Below are 21,208 nucleotides of genomic sequence, written 5' to 3' on the forward strand. Positions count from 1 at the left end.
TAAGGTCTAGGCATATTCCATAAAGTAGAAATTGGAAGTATTGGCTATGTTTCATCATTGACTTGCTCTTGTTGAGAACTAGTTTGGTGAAATATCTATGATCTGACAATGGAGGTAAGTATATATCTAAAGTCTTTGAGCAGTTTTGTGATGAGTAGGGTATTAAGCATCAGTTGACTACCCCTTACATCCCACCCCAGAATGTTATGGCTAAGTGCATGAACAAGATGATTTAGGAGAGAGTCCATACTATGCTTAGCTAAGTAGGCTTACCACTGCAACATTTCTAGAGTGAGACAATTACTACTATCATACATTTGATTAAATTATTTCCATGTATTGCTATTGACTATTAGGTTGCAAAGGAGGTATAGTCTGAAAAACCTCCATCATATGCTTATTTGCATGTCTTTGGTTGTAAGGCTTTCTGCCATGTTCCCAAGGACAAGCACAATAAGCTAGATCTGAGATTAATAAAATGCATCTTTCTTCATAATGGGGATGTAAGTGAGATGGGCTATCAGCTACAGAATCTGTAGGCTCAAAAGGTCATCTAAAACCATGACATTTTTTTCCATGAGGAGAAAATGCATAAGCAACTAAGCAGGTAGTCAAGGTACGCTGGCTAATATTTCAAGAGGAGCCTCTTGCTCCTATACAACCAACTAGACAACTTGCAACACCTGATGCTCCAATAGCCCATGACCATGATATTAGATAATATGTACATGTCCCATTGCTTACTTTGAGACATTCTATTAGAGATAGACGTCCTTTTAAGCAGTTTGAACCTTCCATGGACTATGTTATGGTGACAATTGCTGGTGAGTCTCTTATCTATGATAAGGCCATACGCAAGGGTGATAGTCACTCTAGGGAGAGGGCCATGTAGTCAAAGTATGACTCATTGGAGAAAAATCAAAAGTGGAAATTGGTTCCTTTGCCTAATGGTAAGTGTACTTTGCCATGCAAGTGGGTGTACAAATTGCAGAGTACCTCGAGACGTCCCAAGCCAACGTATAATACCAAATTGGTTGCTAAGGGTTTTAAGTAGGAGCATAGTATTGACTTCGATGAAGTTTTCTCTCTTGTAGTCAAGATGACTACTTTGTGAATGATTAATTTTGGCCTTGGTTGCATAGTTATATCTGGACTTTTATTAGATGGATGTAAAGATGGCTTTCTTACATGGGGACTTGCATGATGAGATTTATATGCAGAAACCTAAGGGCTTTGAGAAAAAAGATAGGAAATACCTAGTATGTAAGTTGAGAAAAAGCCTTTATGGCCTTAAGTAGACATCTAGGAAATGGTACCACAAATTTGATGCTTTCATGCATTCACTAGGATATATGTACAATGATATAGATCTATGTTTATACACGAAGAAGGTTTGTGACAACAGCCTTACGATTTTGGTACTCTATGTGGATAATATGTTGATCACTGGGACTGCTCATGATGAGTTGGATACCTTGAAAATTCAACTCAAGAAGAGCTTTGAGATAAAGGACATAAGACAGGCCTCATATATTCTTGGGATGCGCATCACACATGATCACTCTAAGGGGCTCCTTTACTTATCACAGAAGGAGTATATCTAGAAGGACATTGAGCAGTTTCATATGTAGAACGTTAGCTATCCTTTACCTTCTCACGTGAAGGTTAGTCAGGCCGATTGTCTACAGTCTGATGGATAGAAGGCCGAGATGGCCAAGATCCCTTATGCATCCACAATGGGCAGCTTGATGTATGCCATGATAGACACTCGCCCTAACATAACATTTGTAGTGGGGGTTGTAGCATGCTATATGGCTATACCTGGCAGGTTACATTGGGATGTTGTGAAGGGTATCATGAGGTACATCAAGGGCACTGCATGTATATGCATATATTATGGTGGCTAGGATATAGAAGATGTGGTGTACACTGCAAATATGTGCATATGTTATGGAGGCTAGGATACATGAGACATGAGGTACATTGACTTTGATTATGTAGAATATGCAAATCAATCAAAATACCTACGATTTAACAATGGAAGTGAGTATGTATCTAAAGCCATTGAGCATTTTGTAATGAGAAAGGCATTAAGTGTTAGTTAACTGTCCCATACAATCCGCCCTAGAATGGTATGGCTAAGCATATGAACATGAAAATTTAAGAGAGAGTTTGTAGTATGCTTAGCCAAGTAGGGTTACCATCGCAACATTTTTGGGTTGAGGCAGTTACTATTGTTATAAATTTGATTAATCGATTCCTATGCATTGCTATTGACTATCAAGTTGCAGAGGAGATATGGTATGGAAAACCTCCATCATATGCTCATTTGTATATCTTTAGTTGTGAGGCATTCTGCCATATTCCCAAGGACAAGTTCAATTGGATCCTAACTCAATGAAATGCATCTTTCTTCGTTATGGGGATGTAGGTGAGATGGGCTATATTGAAAGGTCATTCATAGCCATGATGTTATTTTCCATGAGGAGAAAATGCATAAGCATCTTGAGCAGGTAGTTGAGATACGCTGGGTGATATTTCAAGAGGAGCCTCTTACTCCCATATAGCTAGTGAGATAGCTTGTAGTACCACCTGATACTCCTATGGCACCCATGACCATGATGTTAGATAGGATGTACATACCCCGCAGCTTGCTTTGAGATGTTTGATTAGAGATAAACATCCTCCTAAGTGGGTTGAGTCCTCCATGGACTATGTTATGGTGAGTCTCTTACCTATGATGAGGCCATATGTAGGGATGATAGTCACTCTTGGGAGAGGGCCATGCAGTTAAAGTATGACTCATTAGAGAAAAATGATACATGGATTTAGTTCCTTTGCCTAATAGAAAGTGTTTTTTGCCATGCAAGTGGATGTATAAATTGAAGAGTACCCCTAGATGTCCCAAGCCAATGTATAATATTAGATTGGTTGCTAAGGGTTTTAAGTAGGAGCATAGTGTTGACTTCGATGAAATCCTCTCATGTAATCAAGATGACTATCCTATGATTAGTTTTGGCCTTGGTTACGCAGTTATATCTGGACCTTTATTAGATGAATGTAACTTTCTTACATGGCAACTTTCATGATGAGATTTATATGTAGTAGCCTAAGGGCTTTGAGGAAAAAGGTAGGGAAAACCTAGTGTGCAAGTTGAGAAAGAGCCTTTATGGCCATAAGAAAGCACCTAGAAAATGATACTATGAGTTTGATATTTTCATGTGTTCACAGGGATATACCTATAGTGATATGGATTTATGTTTAGATATGAAGAAGGCTTGTGATGTAAGCCTTATGATTATGGTACTATATGTGGATAATATGTTGCTGGGAGTGCTCATCATGAACTAGATGCCTTAAGGGTATCATGAGGTATCTTAAGGATGCTACAAATATTTGCATATATTATGATGGCCAGGATATATGAGAGATAAGGTACACTAACGTTGATTATGCAAGACATGCAAACAATAGATCTGGCTATGTCTTCACCTTTGTTGGGGATGCTATTTTTTGGATGTCTAGGTTGTAAAAATGCATGGCCCTATCTACTACAGAGGCAAAGTATATTGCAACCACTAAGGCTTGCAAAGAGGCTCTTTGGTTAGGCTATCTAGTAGTAGATCTTGGTATTATTGATGTGGTCCCTACACTGTCAAGATTGTGGGAGAGAAGGAAGGAGTCTCACTTGTAGCTTTCTTGCTTGCATAATGGGGGAATACACACAGAGGTGGAGGTTGAAAATAGTTTTCCTCTTCTTAGTTGTGTAAGCCAAAAAGAACTCAAGTATATAGAAATAGAAGAACCCTATATATGGGTCTCAAAACCAAACTCAACTAAGGTGGCATACTAACTGAGCCATGAACTAGAGTAGATAAGGATAGCTGTCATCTAGCTATTATTCATGGGTGGTGTACCAACCGCATCTGCAACAACTGACAAGTCGGTGACATAAATGCACAATGGTCACCCTGGCATATCACGAGTGGAGCTCGATATCTCAACACTCCCCCTCGAGCTCAATCCCAATTTCTGCACACCAAGCAGGTCTCTGAACTTGCGCAGCTTCTCTACGCCCAATGCCTTCGTGAATATGTCAGCTACCTGATCCTCTGTGCTGACATAAACTAGATCAATAAGACCTAGTAAAACCCTCTTCCGCACATAGTGATAATGTACCTCAATGTGCTTTGTTCTAGCATGATAGACTGGGTTATTTGCCAAGTGTATACTACTCATGTTGTCATAATAAATGATAGCTGGCCCATCTGTAGGCTGATGCATATCATAAAGTAGCTTATGCAACCAAGCTACCTCACATGCAGCCATTGCTGCACCCCTGTACTCAGCCTCTGTGCTTGACAAGGCAACTGTAGGCTGTTTCTTGCTGCTCTAAGTGACTGCAGCACTCCCAAAAGAGAACACATATCCTCTGGTAGATCATCTATCAGAAATACTACCAGCCCAATCAGCATCAGTGTATCCATGCAACTGTATCTGAACCCCAGTCTCATAAAATAGTCCATACTGCAATGTGGACTTCACATATCTGAGTATGCGTCTAGCCGCATCCAAATGTGGTTTCCTTGGAGCCTACATAAACTGACTTACCAATCCAACAGCATAGCTCAAATCTGGTCTGGTAATAGTCATATAAATCAAACTTCCTACTATGCGTCTGTACATAGTAGGGTCTTCCAGAAGCTCACCTGCATCTACGCTCAGCTTCACATTCTGCTCCAAAGGAATTAAAATAGGCTTACAGCCTGTCATCCCATATTTGGACAGCATGTCCAATCCATACTGCCTCTGCAAGAGCTGTATCCCACTTGGTGATCTAATCACCTCAATGCCCAAGAAATAACGTAGCTCTCCCAAATCCTTCATCTCAAACTTCTGCTTCAATAGCATTTTCACATGAAGGATATCTTCATCACTGTCACCTGTCATAATCAAATCATCAACATAAATGACAAGTAGCATAATACATTTCTCTGTTTTTCTCACATAAAGTGAGAAATCTGCCTTGGAAATCTGAAAGCCAATAGTGACAAGATACTGTCCTATCTTGTCAGACCATGCTCTAGGTGCTTGCTTCAAGCCATTCAATGCTTTCTTCAACCTGCAAACAAACTCAGGATGAACAACATGCACATAACCTGGTGGCTTCATATAGACATCTTCTTGCAAATCACCATGCAAGAAGGCATTCTTTACATCCATCTGATGTAAAGACCATTCCTTTGATGCAGCCATAGCAATGACTGCTCTTACGGTTGCCATCCTTGCAACCGGACTGAATGTTTCTTTATAATCAATGCCATATGTTTGTGCATACCCCTTGACTACTAATCTTGCCTTGTATCTGTTTACAGAACCATCTGCATTGTGATTCACCTTATAAACCCACTTACAACCAATTGCATTCTTATCTTTAGGCAAAGGTACCAATTCCCATGTAGCATTTACTTCCAAGGCATCCATTTCTTCATCCATGGCTTTCTCCCATTTTTCTTTTCCCATGGCTTGCTCAAAAGAAGTGGGTTCTGGTTCCTGTATCACTTTGACCATATAGGCATAGTGAATGGCTGTAAATCCATCATATTTCAGCCTATCCACAGGATACCTAGTTCTGGTAGACCTGCGCAAAGTAGGTTCACTCCCAGGTACTCTCAAAACATCCCTGGTCTTCCTTACTCCAGGTCTAACAATAGAAGGAATACCCAACTCATTATCAATGCTCTGTTCTGAGCCACTGGATTCACCATCCACATAAGAGTGACCTGCATTCACATCAAACATGGGCTGATCTACCTTCTCTTTTCCTTTTCATGATACCTAAATACCACTATCTGTATTGCTTTGAGAAGATTCTCCTGATCTCAATCTGCTTGTCCATGGCGAAGAATGTGAACCACTGCTAGAGGACGCTCCAGGTCCACTAATATTTTGTGACAGCTGTGAATTCTGTGCAGCATTACCACTTTGTGCATCTACATCATCAATCACATTTACTAGTTTATACCAGCTACTCATCTCATCAAAAACAACATCTCTGCTCACTGTAAACTTACGAGTAGAAGGGTTCTAGCATCTATACCCTTTCTGCTGCAGAGAGTAACCAATAAAGATGCACTTCTCAGCTTTTGGATCCAACTTGGATCTCAACTCATCTGGCACATGAACATAGGCAATGCAACCAAAAATCTTCAAATGAGAAATATCTGGTTTCCTACCAGTATACCTCTCCTCTGGAGTTATCCCATGTATTGCTGCAGTGGGAGTCTTGTTCATTATGTAGACTGTTGTAGCAACTGCTTCAGCCCAGTAAAAATCTGGCAAGTCTTTTTCGTTGAGCATGGCACGAGATACCTCTCCAATATGCCTGTTTTTCCTTTTTGCAATTCCATTTTGTTGTGGGGTATGACTACATGAATATTGCTGCTTTATGCCATGCTTCTGCAAGAACCTTGCAAACTCATTTGAGAGGTACTCTCCCCCTCCATTTGACCTTAGGCATTTTATTTGCAGGCATGTTTCTTTTTCAACCATAGCTTTAAGAGTTTTGAAATGCCCAAAAACTTCACTTTTCTTTTTCATAAAATACACCCAAGCTTTTCTGCTATAGTCATCAATAAAAGTGATAAAATAATGACAGCCTCCAAGAGATGCAGCTTTAGTAGTCCATACATCAGAGTGGATTAATTCCAATGGCTTCTTACTCTCTTGAACATGTCTAGGAAATGGTTTCCTTGCCTGTTTTCCAAATTGACAGGCTTCACATACCTTATGCATTTTTGCAACCTTGAATTTAGGCAATCCTGCAATAATATTTTGGGCCTGCATTGATTTAAGTCGTTGTACATTAACATGACCAATGCGTTTATGCCAGATATCAATATCTGCAACTACACCGGTCCCATGTGCAAACATTGCTGCACTCAATTCAGGCATGTCTGCATCCAACGTAAACATTCTGCCCTTCTTCTTTCCTTTTGCTATCAAGCGACCTTTATTTTTCATATCCTCAATAAAGCATCCATGAGGATTAAATCTGACCTGCAAGCCCTGCTCAACCATTTGACCAACAGAAACCAGATTCTTGGTGATATTCGGGACATGAAATACATCGGACAGGTATTTCTTTTTCCCATGCATAGACAAAGGAATTTTTCCAATCTGCACAATAGGATGTGCAGTATCATCACCAGTCTCCACAAATCCTGGTTTTTCTATTTTCCTTGCATCCTCCATCCATTCTACATGACCTGTCATGTGGTTTGATGCACCTGAGTCAACATACCATACATCGTTGCTTTCTTCTGCACTTGTCACAGAATTGTTCATGTGCTGCACCATAAACAAATGCTCATTTCTATCATCACCCTGTCTACTAGAAGATGCATAATTCCCTTGTTGCAATTTTCCATTCATGATGTCATTCTGCTTTTTATAGTAGTCTTTAGCCATATGACCTATTTTACCACAGTAGTAGCATTCAACATTATTGTTTGTATTTTGGCCTCTTTGCCATCCACCACGACCTCTTTGGCTCCCCCTGCCTCTAGATTTACCACGTCCTCCTCCATAGGACTGGTTTTCTTGAGTTTGTTGCATATTCTAATTTCTACCACGGCCTCCAGATCGGCCTCCTCTATCCCTGTCTCTACCTCTTCCAGCATTTGAGTAGAAGACAGCTTCTTTTGAAGTTCCTCCTGAAGAAGATGCACCACCATTTCTCTGCTCCTCAGAAATTAGAAGAGCAATCAACTCCTCAAAATCAGGAAATCTTTCACGGACGGAAATGGATGTTCGAAACTGTGCATAATCCTTTCCTAGACCATTCAAGGTCACAGAAACTAAATCATCATCTTCCACTAGCGACCCAATGGAAGCAAGCGCATCTGCAATCTTCTTCACCTTCATGTGGTAGTCATTGATGCTCATATTTTCTCTTTGCACATTGTGCAACTCTTGCTTGAGCTGCATTTTCCTGGCTTGCGTATTTGTGCTATACATTTTTGACAAAGTATCCCATGCCTCCTTTGGCGTACTTGCATCTTGAATATGCACAATCATAGAGTCTGAAATGCTGATAGACAGCTAGTACATAACTTTCCTGGCTCTCTCATGCCATGCTTTAAATGCCTGCATTTGCTGTTGATTGGGAACATCAGGAAGAACTGGTTCTTCTTCATTTCCTGCAACAAATTCCCAATATCCTTTTCCCATAAGGAAATTCGTCATTCTAAACTTCCATGCTCGGAAGTTGTTCTTGTCAAGATGTTCAGTTACAATCTGTGAAAGAGAATCAGACGCCATTACAGAACACTGCAAAAAATTCTGTCACTACAAAAAACACAGCTTCACCCTCACAAGGGCAAATCTGCAAAACTGGCGAAAGTGGTATTTGACTACACACTCACTTCCTAGTGACGATTTTACATAAAAAGGAAACAATGATGATTCTGTAACTCCCAATGTCTCTACACACAAGCATACGATGCAATTTCTGTGGTAAGAGAGAAACAAGAAGAAGGATAAAAAAAGAAAAAGAAAGAGAAAAAGACAAAGAGAGGGGAAAGAGGAAAGAGAGTAGTCTTTTTAAAATTAAACCTTTTTTTATATAGATTTTGACTTAGAGAGAGAGACAAAGAGGAAATATATAATTCGAAAGAGAGAAAATAGGGGGAGAGAAAGGGGAAGAGAGGAAATAGAAAAATAGAGAGATAAGAAAAAATATATAGAGAAAAAAGAGAGCGAGAAAAAAACTTGAAAGAGAAAGAGAGAGGAAAAGAAAAATAAGGAGAGAGAGAGAGAGAGAGAGAGAGAGAGAGGGAGAGAGAGAGAGAGAGAGAGAGAGAGAGAGAGAGAGAATTATAGAGAGAGGAAATATACAATTTAAGAGAGAGAGAGGAAAAAAAAGGAAAAGAGAGGAGAGAGGGGGGAGACAGATAGAGAGAAGAAAAGAAGAGAGAATTTGAAGAGAGAGAGAGAATTATAGAGAGAAAATATAAAATTTAAAAGAAAGAGAAAATACAAAAATTTAAAGAGAATGAAGAGAGAAAAGAATAAAAAAGAAAAAAAGAAGAGAGAGAGAGAGAGAGAAGTTTAAAAGAGAGAGAGGGAGAGAAAAAAAAAAGGAAAATTAGGAGAAAGGGGAGGAGAAAAAAGGGGGTGGAGAGAGAGTGAGACGAGAAGAAGAGAGAGAATTATATATAGGAAAAATATAAAATTTACATACTTTAAAAGAGACCGAGGGAAGGAAAGGAAGTGGATATATATATATATATATGTGTGTGTGTGTGTAGAGAGAGAGAGAGAGAGAGAGAGAGGAAATATGAAATTTAAAGAGAGGGAGAGAAGAAAAAGAGAGGAGAGAGATTGAGAAGAAGAACGAGGAGGAAGGAGAGAGAGAGAGAGGAAACATGGAGAGAGAATTATAGAGAGAGAAATGATAAAATTTAAAGAGAGGAGAGAGAATGAAAAGAGAGGAGGGAGAGAGAGAGAAGAAGAAGAGAGAGAGAGAAGAAAAAATTTAAAAAGAGAATGAAGAGAGAGAGAAGAATAGGAAAAAAGGGAAAAAGAGGAGAGAGAGAAATAAAAGAGAGGAGAAAGGGCGAATACGAGAGAGAGAGAGAGAGAGAACTGGAAGAGGAGAAAAAAGAAACTAAAATAGAAGAGAGAGAGAGAGAGCGAGAGAGAGAGAGAGAGAGAAAATTGGACATAGGGAATTTGGGGGGAGAGAGAGAGAGGGTGAATAGAGAGGGAAAATAGAAGAGAGAAAGAGGAGAAATGAATTGTCAAGCACAGCAATTTTGCTTGCTGCTTCGGGGCAGCAAAACTATCGCAAACGACCTAATGTTCCTTGTGCGTGAAACGTTAGTTGCAATAAATAGAGTCACAGCCTTGACTCTTTGAAGGTTTTGGTTCATCATGTAATAATGAGTAAAAGAAAACATTTTTCGACATTGCTATTGTCCCGAGTCCTTCATCCTTGACTCGATCCATGGCTAACTGTTTAATTTTCAATTGATCTCTCTGTCTCGCTGACACACACACACACTCATCTCTCTCTCTCTCTCTCTCTCTCTCTCTCTCTCTCTCTCTCTCTGTAATGACCGGGTCATCATCATCATCATCTCACTCTCTCTCTCTGTGCGTGTGTCTTGTCTCTGTGTTGGCCTTTTCTGTGCCATTGACCAACTCCAATTCATCTTTCTTTATGCTGCGTCTTCCTCTGTCAGCTACTCTTTTCTCCCTTTCAGGCTTTCCCCATCTCCCATTCTTTCTCCCATTTGCGTTCAAAACGATCCATCCTTTTTGCCCTGTCGATCTCCTTCCTTGGAATCATAAGTGCACATAAGCTCCCCTCGAAATCGAGCTGATCTCTTCCTGTTAAAGACAAAAAGAAGAAGAAGAAATTGAGTTGATTTCTCGAGTCCCCATCCAGCTGACAGACATCAAGGAGTTGCACAGGCTTACATTACAGGGTGCTCGCAACATCAATCTGCAACTGAAGCTCCTGGTTGCCTCCACAATAGGTTTTTAGAAGGATCGGATGCATGGAATGAAGTGGTTTTTCGCACTTTTATCACTGCATGAACCAGAAACCTGTGCGTTTCGATTGCTTTCGGCCATCACATGGATATTATATGCTTCCATTCTTTTCTCACATGTTGAGGGCCAAGGTGCCTTAACTTTTTCCCCCCCTCTCAGAGAATTATTATTTTGTTAAGTTGTCATGAACAGTAAATCAAGGTACTTACATCCACATTTTTCATCGAGGCATTAGCATATTGCATGAATAACATGGAAACAGAGACACATTCACATAAAATTTGGCAAACACCAGTACTTTTAATGCCTCTGCACGAATTCTGTGTATACTGTTTAGTTCGATTTCTCTCTCCCACGAAAGGGCTGTTCGGTGGAACGATTCAAGATGCATTAAAGCTGCATCGTGGGTTTTACCAATGCGCATATTATTGTGTATCAACACTGGACTTATTGCATTGGCCACTCTTTTTATACTTGTTGGACTTCTATGCATAGTAAGATGAGATTTTGTGTCCAGTTTACTTAATCAGTACGTCAGCTACCTCGTGAACTTGCTCTATTTCATTATGCAGGTAAATTTTTGAGTATTGACTGTGGTTCAACTTCATCAAGCGAATTTGACAACATCCGGTGGGTGCCAGATGGTACTTACATCTCCACAGGGGAAAACGCCATTGTAAAGGATGCCGAAATACCTTATGATACTCTGAGGTACTTTCCAGGAAATGAAACGAAGAATTGCTATGTTTTGCCCACAAAAACCAATTTAAGCTATCTTGTTCGAGCTGGGTTTGTGTATGGAAAATACGATAACTCTACAGACACGACTTTGCCAACTTTTGAGCTCTTGTTTGATGCCACTCACTGGGTGACTGTTGGCTTCAGTGGAGTCAGTGATGTCACTGTCTATGAGATGGTTGTTGCAGCCGTCAGTAACTCCCTCAGTATATGTTTGGCTCGCACTAACCAATCTTCATCCATTCCATTTATATCATCTTTGGAGATGCGGCCACTATCTAGTGATCAAAACATGTACTCACCTGTACATACGAACCATTTCCTAATGACCAATTCAAGGATCAATTTTGGACAAAGTACAAGTGTTTCAATCAGGTCAGACTTACTCAGTCAAGAGTTGCCAAGTGCATTCATTGCTTGCATTAGGATATGTTTCAAGAATTAGTTGCTTTCATTGACTGTATTAGTTCATGTATTATGATGGAGCTGCATACTTACTACAAGGAGTTAATAAATAGAACCACTCAATTCTTTCTGGTGAAGTTTACACAAGTTCATTCAATCTTTCATAACCTTTAGGATCAGATATTGCAGGTGCATTAATGCCTTGTTCCAGGATTATTAAAAGCCTTCCTACTACTACTCTACTCTAGAACTTTTAATGCTTTTGGGTGCTAGCTTATATTGCTTCTCCTAACGCTCATTTTGGGTAAAAGGATGGTGAAATCTTGGGATGTTATTTCAATTTCAAAGAACATGAGCAAGCTGTCAGATGCTATTATTCGTCAATAAATCATTGGAAGTAAGCTTCTTGGTTTCTGCCTAGCCTTGAAATACGGAATGTGCTGGAATACATCATGTCAAGAAGATTAAATCCTCTCTAGATTTCTGTTTTTCTAGTTTTTGGGTGTGGAATGGCTTGGGTGCTACCCATATTGAAGTGGTGACCTGTCAGCCAGAACCAGGGATTGGGTGCATCACACCTGGTATTGAATGGTGGTGAGATCTCTTGAAAATGCGATTGGCTCACAAGAGGTTGGGACAAAAAAGAGAGAGTGTGTTTACAACATCACAAGATCATAGACTTAGTAACAAGATGTTGTAAAGTATAAACAAGAGAGCATGATATAAAGCAACTCCCCGATGGTAATTATTGCACAAGAGTTATCCCAAAATGAACCACCAATGTACACTCACAAGTGGGAGCCGAGAGTGAAGCTTGACCAAAAGCAAGCAACAAGTGAATCCATGTGTGTGGGGTGCTAAATAGAGTGCCATTATATAAGCTTCAAATGCACAAGTTTTAAAAAGGCTGGTATGGTATGGTGTAGAGAAGCCCAAAAAGCACTTTACAGGGTAGCTTAACCCCTCTTGATACTCTAGATGCTCTGAGCCTAGTTGCATTCCATTTGCTGACGGAACCATCCCGTCTGATCTGTTCAGTCTGGTTGGATCTGTCAGATCGGACCGTCCAGCTGGGGACTATACCTGCGCAGGTGACTGTCCAGCCAGGGACTATACCTGCACTGTTGACCGTTTTTTTTTTTTGCCATTTTTCCTGCCTGTTTTTTTTTTTTTTTTGAAAAATTTTCCCTTTTCAAATTCTTTTGGGCCTTTATAAACAGCCCCTCCTAGTTCAATCTTCACCCTCAACTTTCAAGTCTGTTGCCTTCTCTACTCAAGCCTCATTGCTCAAGCCTCTTCCTCAAGCTCACGAGTCATCTCCCTCTCTTTCTCTTCCTTCTCTTTCCACCTTCTCTTCCTCTTCCTATCTTTCCACCTCTTCCTTTTCCTTTCAACTTCCAAGTTCCATCTCCCTCTTTCTCTTCCTCTTTCTCCATTTCCACTTTCAAGTTACTCCATATCACCTTCTCTTACCACATCCTCTTCCACCTCTCTTACCACCTCCTCTATCTACACCTTGACCTCTGTTACCACGTTTATCTCTTCACCATGCCTAAAGCCCTTCATAAAGCCTTTTCTCTTCACACCTCACACCTTGAGAAAGCCATGAATTGCACTTGTCTATCGTTGGACTTGCAAGTATTGTGGCAAGGTTCAAACAAGTAGTGTGACATGGCTTTTCATCCACTTGTCCAGATCCTTCAAGCGATGGCCAATGAGATCATTAAGAAATATTTTCCTATTTCAAAGGCATTGGGCAAGGTATCCTCTAGTATGGCGCAAGCTCAAGGGGAGATAATCTCCCCTGACATATACACACCCACCCATGGCCACCCCTTTTGCTATACCTATGGCACATAGGTAGCAGTCGAAACCTATGTGAGGCATGGTTCTGAAAGCTCTTTTACTCCGATTGCTCGTGTTTCAGAGGATGCTCTTGTTCGAGAGTTCGAGTATGATGAGCATGGCAATCTCCTTAGTGATGGGGATTTTGTTCCACACATATTAGACTCATCTACTCATGACCATGAGTCTCATTCGAGTGACGGTTCTAAAGATTCATTTGAGTAGTACCCATGACAGTCTCTACTATCTAGATACTTTTTTAGTCTAGACATTTATATCTCCTTTTTTGTACATGAGTCTTGCATATGATACTTGTTACTTGTGACTTGCCCAAGACTCTTTTTTTGACCTATTGTACATGTCTTCAGACTTATGATGAAATTGGAGTATATATTTTGTCTCAACCACTTGTTATGTTCATGAAGTATTGTTGAAACTTGAAACTTGACTCTCATATACATTTGTGATTTTTAAAGGTTAAAACTAAGACTCTCATGTTATTACTGTACTATTCCTTAATTTTCTATGTATTTTTTAATGACCATACGAAACATTGAATTTTATTCGACATTTTTTAATGTACGTTCAGTACTGTACTAAGTCCATGGATCGGACGGATCGTACCCGATTGCCTTGGCTTTGAGTATCCAAACCATACAAAGAAACCAACACAGTGTTGGGACCATGATGATCTAGTCTCGTAGGATTTGGATATGCCTTAGGAATAGCAAGTAGAAGGCTTTTCAAATGAAGGTGGTCCGCCGTACTTATGCTAAGTTTAGTATCCAACTTCCTAAATACAGTACGCCAAAATTGACTATCAAATTTTCTATCTCGATCAGAAACTATATTTGCCGGAAGGCCATACAATCGGTATATGTTCTCTACGAACAATCTAGCCAATTTTGGTGTTTTAACATTAGTTGAAGTTGGAATAAACCTAGCCATTTTGGTTAGCCTATCCACAATCACCCACACAGAGTCTTGCCCCCTCTGTGCTCTGGGTAGCGCAACAATAAAGTCCATGGAGATACTCTCCCATTTTCCCAAAGGAATCTCTAATGGGTGGAGAAGTCCTCCCATTTTCCATCTTTTAGCTTTATTAACCTGGCATTTATTACATTTGACCACATAGTCAAGGACGTCCTTATTCATTCCAGGTCAATAGAACTGCCTTTCAATAAGACTATAAGTCTTATTAACTCCTGGATGTCCTGCACTAGGGGTATCATGACACTCAAAGAGTATCTGGCGCCTTATTTCTTCATCTTTCGGGACACATACCCTTGTAGAGTAAGTAACCATTATCAATGGTAAAATTCTTCCACTTGAATCTCATTTGAGCAATCCCTGATGCTCCATTTCCTTGATGAACATCCTCAGATATTCCTTCCTCTGTGGAGGCTCTTCCATTTGGATCCCCATTATTTATTGCTTCCCATATGTTGGAATATACCGGATCAACCTGGCATTTTCCTTTCAAAGATTCAAGTAAATCGGAAGTGAACTGAGTGAAACTCAATTAATTTATGGTGGGCATTCTGTTGAGTGTATCAGCCACTATATTGTACTTCCCCTTTCTATACCTTATTTCGTAGTCGAACTCTTGAAGGAGTTCGGCCCATCTAGCTTTACGTCCTTGTAGATCCGGTTGGTCATTAAGCCACTTAATGCTTTCATGATCCAACAAGATCAAAAGCTTGGCACCGTACAGATAGTGCCTCCATTTCTTCATTGCATGTACTATTGCATACAATTCCCTCTGATATACAGAATAATTCCGTTTTGTACGGTCTAATTTCTTGCTTTCAAAAGCAATTGGTTGACCTTCTTGTAATAAGACCGCATCTATTGCCTTATCATTGGCATCGGCTTCAACCACAAATGGTTTATTGGGATCCACAATTAATAGTACTGGAGCTGTAGCAATAGCTACCTTAAGTTTTTGAAAACTTTCATTTTGGTCTGTTCCCCAATTAAAGCTCTTCCCTTTCCCTTTAAGTTGGTCTGTCATTAGAACAGCTATTTTGGCATAATCTCGAATGAATCTACGAGAAAATCCAGATAAACCTAGGAAGATCTGCAGCTCTTCCAGGTTCCTTGGAGATGGCCATTCAATAATTGCCCTTACTTTTTCTGGATCCATCTTGATTCCCTCTTTCGAAATAATATGCCCCAAATATTTGACCTCTTGTGCGAAGAATTCACATTTAGTTTTCTTCGCATAAAGGGAATGTGTTCTTAACAATTGGAATACTTATCGTAAGTGTTCCAAATGTTCTTCTTTTGATTTACTAAAGATCAAGATATCATCCAAGAAGACTACTACAAAGTGTCCTAGATAGGGCCGTAACACACTATTCATCAGCTTCATAAAAGTAGTTGGTGCATTAGTGAGGCCAAAAGGCATCACCAAAAAATCATAATGCCCATATCTAGTACGAAATGCTGTCTTAGGAACATCCTATGCCTTAATTCTTACTTGGTGGTAGCCTGATCTTAAGTCTATCTTTGTGAAGAATTTTGCCCCTTGTAATTGATCAAAAAGATCTTCCCTTCTGGGCATAGGAAATTTATTCTTCACCGTTATCTTATTAAGTGCTCTATAATCAACACAAAGTCGCATAGAACCATCTTTTTTCTTTACCAATAAAATTGGCGAAGCCCAAGGTGAATTGCTGGGTTGTATAAACCCTTTATCAAGGTAATCCTTAATTTGTCTTTCAACTTCTTGGTGCTGTGTTTCACTTAACTTATAAGTAAGGTGGTTTAGAAATAGGGTGTGTATCCCTATCTGTGTCAATTGGGTGATTTACATCACCCCTATCTGGTGGAAGGCCACTTGGTAAATTAGAAGGAAACACATCTTTGAATTCATCTAACAAACCACTTAATTCATTACTTACATTCAACTCACAAATATAAGAAAATTGTTGCTTTATATTACAGAAAGTAAAAGTGTTTTGTATGGGAAGAGACCATAACATATATACCTCACAAGCTTCCTTCTTTATCAGCTTCTGAACTTTAGTGGAACACAACAAAGGGTTATCAGATACTTCATGTTCACCTTGAATCACAAAAGTCTTACCATCCCTTTCAAATTCCAGTGTATTATGATGATAACTACATTTTAAGGATGGTTCCAATCCCCATAGCCACTCCCTCCCTAAAGCAATATCGGCTCTTTCCATATTTTATAATTTGAAAATCAAGTTTATCTGGATATCCTTGGATCTCGATTTCCAAATTGGATATCATTGTATCCCATATTTTATTATCCTGACCTTGCATCATACGAACAACATATTGATGCCCACTCTTTTGTTGGGGAAGTTTCAATTTTTTGACAAGTGCATAATTTATGAAATTGTGGGTAGCAGAGTTATCAATCATGACTCTAACCCTCTTTCCAGCTATCAATCCATGCACTCTAACTAAATCATATGGCTCAAAAGTAGACTGCCACATAGAAGTTGACATACAACACCTGTGTTGTACATCCTTGTGCAAGACCTCTAAAGATTTATACTTTTCATGCCCCTTTAATTCTAGGGTCTGCACTACATGGATTTGTTTTTCTTTTCCCTTGCCCTTGTCCTTATCCTTTTCTTTATCTTCCCCCTTTTTCCTTTGAGGGCAATTCCAGGCAGCATGGTTAGGGGATAGGCAATTGAAACATAGCTTTTCTTTTTTGGCCTTATCAAAGTCATCTTGACTTAACTTTGGCCTTACATATTGTTCCTTTTCAAAGGGTTGTTTCTTGCCCTTAAAAAATGTCATTTTCCTTTTAAATTTACCTACAAATTTTGAGGCTTCAAATTCCTTAGTCTTGGGCTCCGTATCAGTGAGACTAGTGAGTGTACTTGGACGTGTATTATCTTCATTGATTAATGCAAATTTAATTGCCTCTTCAAGAGTCTTAGGTGAACTCCTTTTCACTTCCTTTTTACAGGCCTTATCTAGTCCCCTAATGAATCCTCTTGTTTTTTGAAATTCATCTATTCCTTCCAATTTGAGGATTATCTCATAATACTCCTCCAGATATGTCAGCAAAGGTCTTCCCTTTTGTTTGACATAATGCCAGTCTTCCCAATTTCTTTCCATTTCATTTTCAGGAAGGAATTCTTTCAAAAAGATCGATTCAAATTGAGCCCAAGTTTCAGGTATTTTATTTGCCTCCTTTAAAGTTCGCCACCATTTATATGCCTTTGGCCCCAAGGTTAAACTGGCCTCCAGCGCTTGGAGATGTGGTGGAGTATTTTTAAGTTTATGCAAATCCTCCCATTTTTGGAGAAAATTAAAGATAATGTCTTTATTTTTGTCTTTTTCCTCCCCGAGAAATTGAGGGGGTTTCATATCTTTTAACACTAGGTTATCCCTTAACTTTTGGTGGGGTTCTCTAGAATCTCGCATAGTCACATCTAAATCTTTCGATGAAGATGGAATATCCAAGGTTTCTACCTTATTTTTATCCCTTTTTAGTAATAAGGCTAATTGAGATTTTATTTTTGAGTGTTTGAGTTAGAAACTCCATTTGAACCCCCTGTGCTTGCACACGAGCAGTTAAATCATCAAATTGTTCTCGTGCAGCAAAAAATTCTTCTCATTGTTCTTCTTGAATTTTTGTTTCATGGGGATCCGCCATAGGATGGTCCCTAGAACTAGAATCTTCCGTTACCCCCTTTTTCTCTTTACCTTCCATTAATACACTAGAATTAGAAAGCAAATATAAGAAGTTTGCGTACAAAATGAAGCACTTTCCTGATTATAGTGATAAGGCAGCTGTTGATGGATTTAACAGTTTAGTGATAACCAAAAGAGTACTTTCCTCCAAACCAAGCCATTCGCGTTGAAATGAAGCTTGTCGGGCAAGAACATGGAATAAGGAGGGGATTAAACACACCTCCCCCCCCCCCCCCCCCGCCCTCACAGGTCACGTGTAAACTAGCTGTACCCACAGCTATATCTCAAACGGTTCGCCCAACTAGCTCCATACTGCCGTCCACTTCGGTTACATGAAATCTGGCGACGGCACCAATACTGTCAGGCGACGATGGCCAATCCGAGGAGGGGGGAATTTATGGTTGTGACGGATGTTACCAGTCACGTGTGATGACGTGTGGGGCCAATCCTGTCAGGCATCGACTGGTCAGTACTGACGTAATCCGTCAAGTACTCGAACTTTGACGACGGCGCCCACACGGACGCGAATCCAAGCTTGAATTGAAGATTAGTAGGGTGGGAGACCAACGTGCCAACATGAAAGCATTCGCCTAAATTAAAACGGGACCCAATGGCTCTTCCAAAAAACAGGACCCGACGGCTCTGATACCAGTATAAGATTGCTTGTCATCAGTCTTCGATACCATACAGTGATCACTCTGTCATAGCACGAGAGATGTCGTTCCGTTTCACCACCCAACCTCGCCTAGATGAGTGCTGGCTCCTCTCTCTAGTTTCATCTGCCAGCTGTCCGCTTTAGGTGAGTCCTACCATTCTTAGACTCACTTACTCTCTAGGCTCCCCTTGACCCCGTTCAGGTGCCCAAGGCCCTCGGACGGTCATCCCTCGCGCCTGTCTTCCATAAGTTACATTTATTAATGTAACACCAATGGTGGCAAGCTGATCCGCTATGTTCTTCATCTTTGTAGTGTAGGCCTGAATTGCTTTTGCAATTCCTAGATATGTTATTGAACTGTTACTTTAGCTGAATCTTTCTTGCATGTGTTACATTTTCATAATTCTTTATGAGTATGTCCCATGCATCCTTTGGGGAACTGCATCCAGTAATCTGTATAACCATAGCATCCGATATACATAAGGAAAACCAATGTAACCCCTTGCATGCTCTGTCAGTTCATAGCTTATGAGTCCTTTTCTGATCATTTGTCGGATTCCTTTCATGTATTTCAGGTTCAGCCTCATCACCTGTACATAAGTCCGAATAACCTCTGCCAACCAAAAAATTCTTCGTATGGAACTTCCATAAAGCAAAATTTTTATTGTCCAGCTTTTCTTCCACAATTTGAGTGATATTGTCAGTGCCTTGAGCATTTGCCATAGTTGCAGCTTAGGTATTCAGTGATGTATATAACCTGTAAGTATCTGACTCCTTTTCCTACAGTTCATGACTAGTTTTTTGCTATTCAGGATAGTTTCCTGTAATTTAGGATAGTTTTCCTGACAACCTACTTGCTATAAACTGTATTTCAACAATGAAAAAACACAGTCAACTGAGCATAAACCAAGCTCAAATCAGTTCCAAACATTCTATGGTAGTGGCAAAACATCCCAACAATAAACTCTATCCATACAAGTATCAATGTTTGTACTGTATGCAAGTAGCAGTACCAAATACAGCCAGCCCACTACTATAACCAGCAATATTTTCTCTGTTAAAACAAGAATATTTAGATCTCAAAATAGTCTCAAAACATCTCATTCAGTTGCCACTCTATGTAGGAGTTGATACATGTCCAATCGGTCAGAATATATTGTATGTATGTCAAGTGAAGATGATAGGTATCTTTCCTACAGACAATAACGAGTCAATACCCTGGTATAACCAGCAACAAATAAATCCAAACTTTGGACTTTCAGCACTCGCAATATCCCAAAAAGCATCTACCACTCAAGTGGTATGATCCAAGCATTTGTCAATAGCAAATAAGCATTAGATATACTTCAACCGTGTGGGTATATTGTTTCCAAATTTAGGACAGCAACCAGTTTACTATTTCCAGCCTACAAATAAGCTCCAAAACTGAGCATTCAACACTTTAATATCATGCTCAAATGCATGATAATAAGGGTATATACATTGTTAGGATAAAGGCCACTAGTGCCCTGGAATCACCTGTTGTTTATTGCAATAAACAGCCAGTCTGCACAGGTCTGTGTTGAATATCTCAAAATCTGTGAGGAATTTGAAAAAACTTTCCTCTGCAAAGATGTAGACCACGTCGAAATGGTCAAGAATTGCGAGCTGTTTCTCCAAAAACCATTGCTGTAGCAAGATATAGCTTCTGCAAAAAAACGGGCTGCAGGCAGTCTCCTTTGATGACGTTTTCTTCAGATACGATGTCTTTATGCCAAATGGCCATTGCCAAGCCTTCAGGCTTCAGGCGTTCAAGCTCTGATATCATGTTGGAAGAGAGGGAGAGAGACAGAGTGGAGCGGAAGATGAGCCTCAGCTCATTGTTGTTCTTTTTCCATTATTCCTTTATCATACTAATTGAAAGAGACTTACACACATAGGTATAACTAACCAAGACTAACTGTGGTTAAGTCACTGACTACACCGACTTATTGAATGTCACACACGTGTATAGCTGTATCCAGCTAATGTCAGCCACACACATAAAGATAGATTGATTGAAGAGTAACGGGAGCTTGATATTCTAACAATTCGGGTATGGCAGGAAATATGCAAAACCCTATGTATGGCAGCATTGATTTGATGCCTAAGGCACAAAATAGCATGTTTGGTACTGCATTTGCACCCTTGAATACTTATGGGGCTTAAAGAATGAATGCTGGTCATGCAAATGCTATGTTTGGCGTTGGTTTTGATGTAAATTCAGCAAATGTATCCTTTTTGCACTAACTAGTGTATGACAACTTGACATCCAAAGGGGCAACAAAAGACTATGATGAG

At 39.8% G+C, this 21,208-nt stretch overlaps 1 protein-coding gene across 2 annotated transcripts in view; it reads left to right on the plus strand.

Annotated features, from left to right (window-relative positions):
* The first annotated feature begins 9,882 nt into the window (after nt 1-9,882).
* Nucleotides 9,883-21,208, plus strand: part of LOC148033514 (putative LRR receptor-like serine/threonine-protein kinase At1g51810) — a 76,705-nt gene continuing 65,379 nt past the window's right edge. The window contains exons 1-2 of one of the 2 annotated variants that reach the window (XM_087681462.1): nt 9,883-10,691; nt 11,133-11,673. In XM_087681462.1, coding sequence (XP_087537588.1) covers nt 10,562-10,691; nt 11,133-11,673 — 671 coding nt within the window. In that variant the 5' untranslated portion in view covers nt 9,883-10,561. The remainder of the gene's footprint in view (nt 10,692-11,132; nt 11,674-21,208) is intronic. The other variant, XM_087681461.1, reaches the window with a different exon arrangement.

This window comes from Lygodium microphyllum, chromosome 7 (genome assembly GCF_053477565.2).
Source record: "Lygodium microphyllum isolate KBCC chromosome 7, Lygodium_microphyllum_v1.1.10, whole genome shotgun sequence".
Classification (NCBI taxonomy): domain Eukaryota; kingdom Viridiplantae; phylum Streptophyta; class Polypodiopsida; order Schizaeales; family Lygodiaceae; genus Lygodium; species Lygodium microphyllum.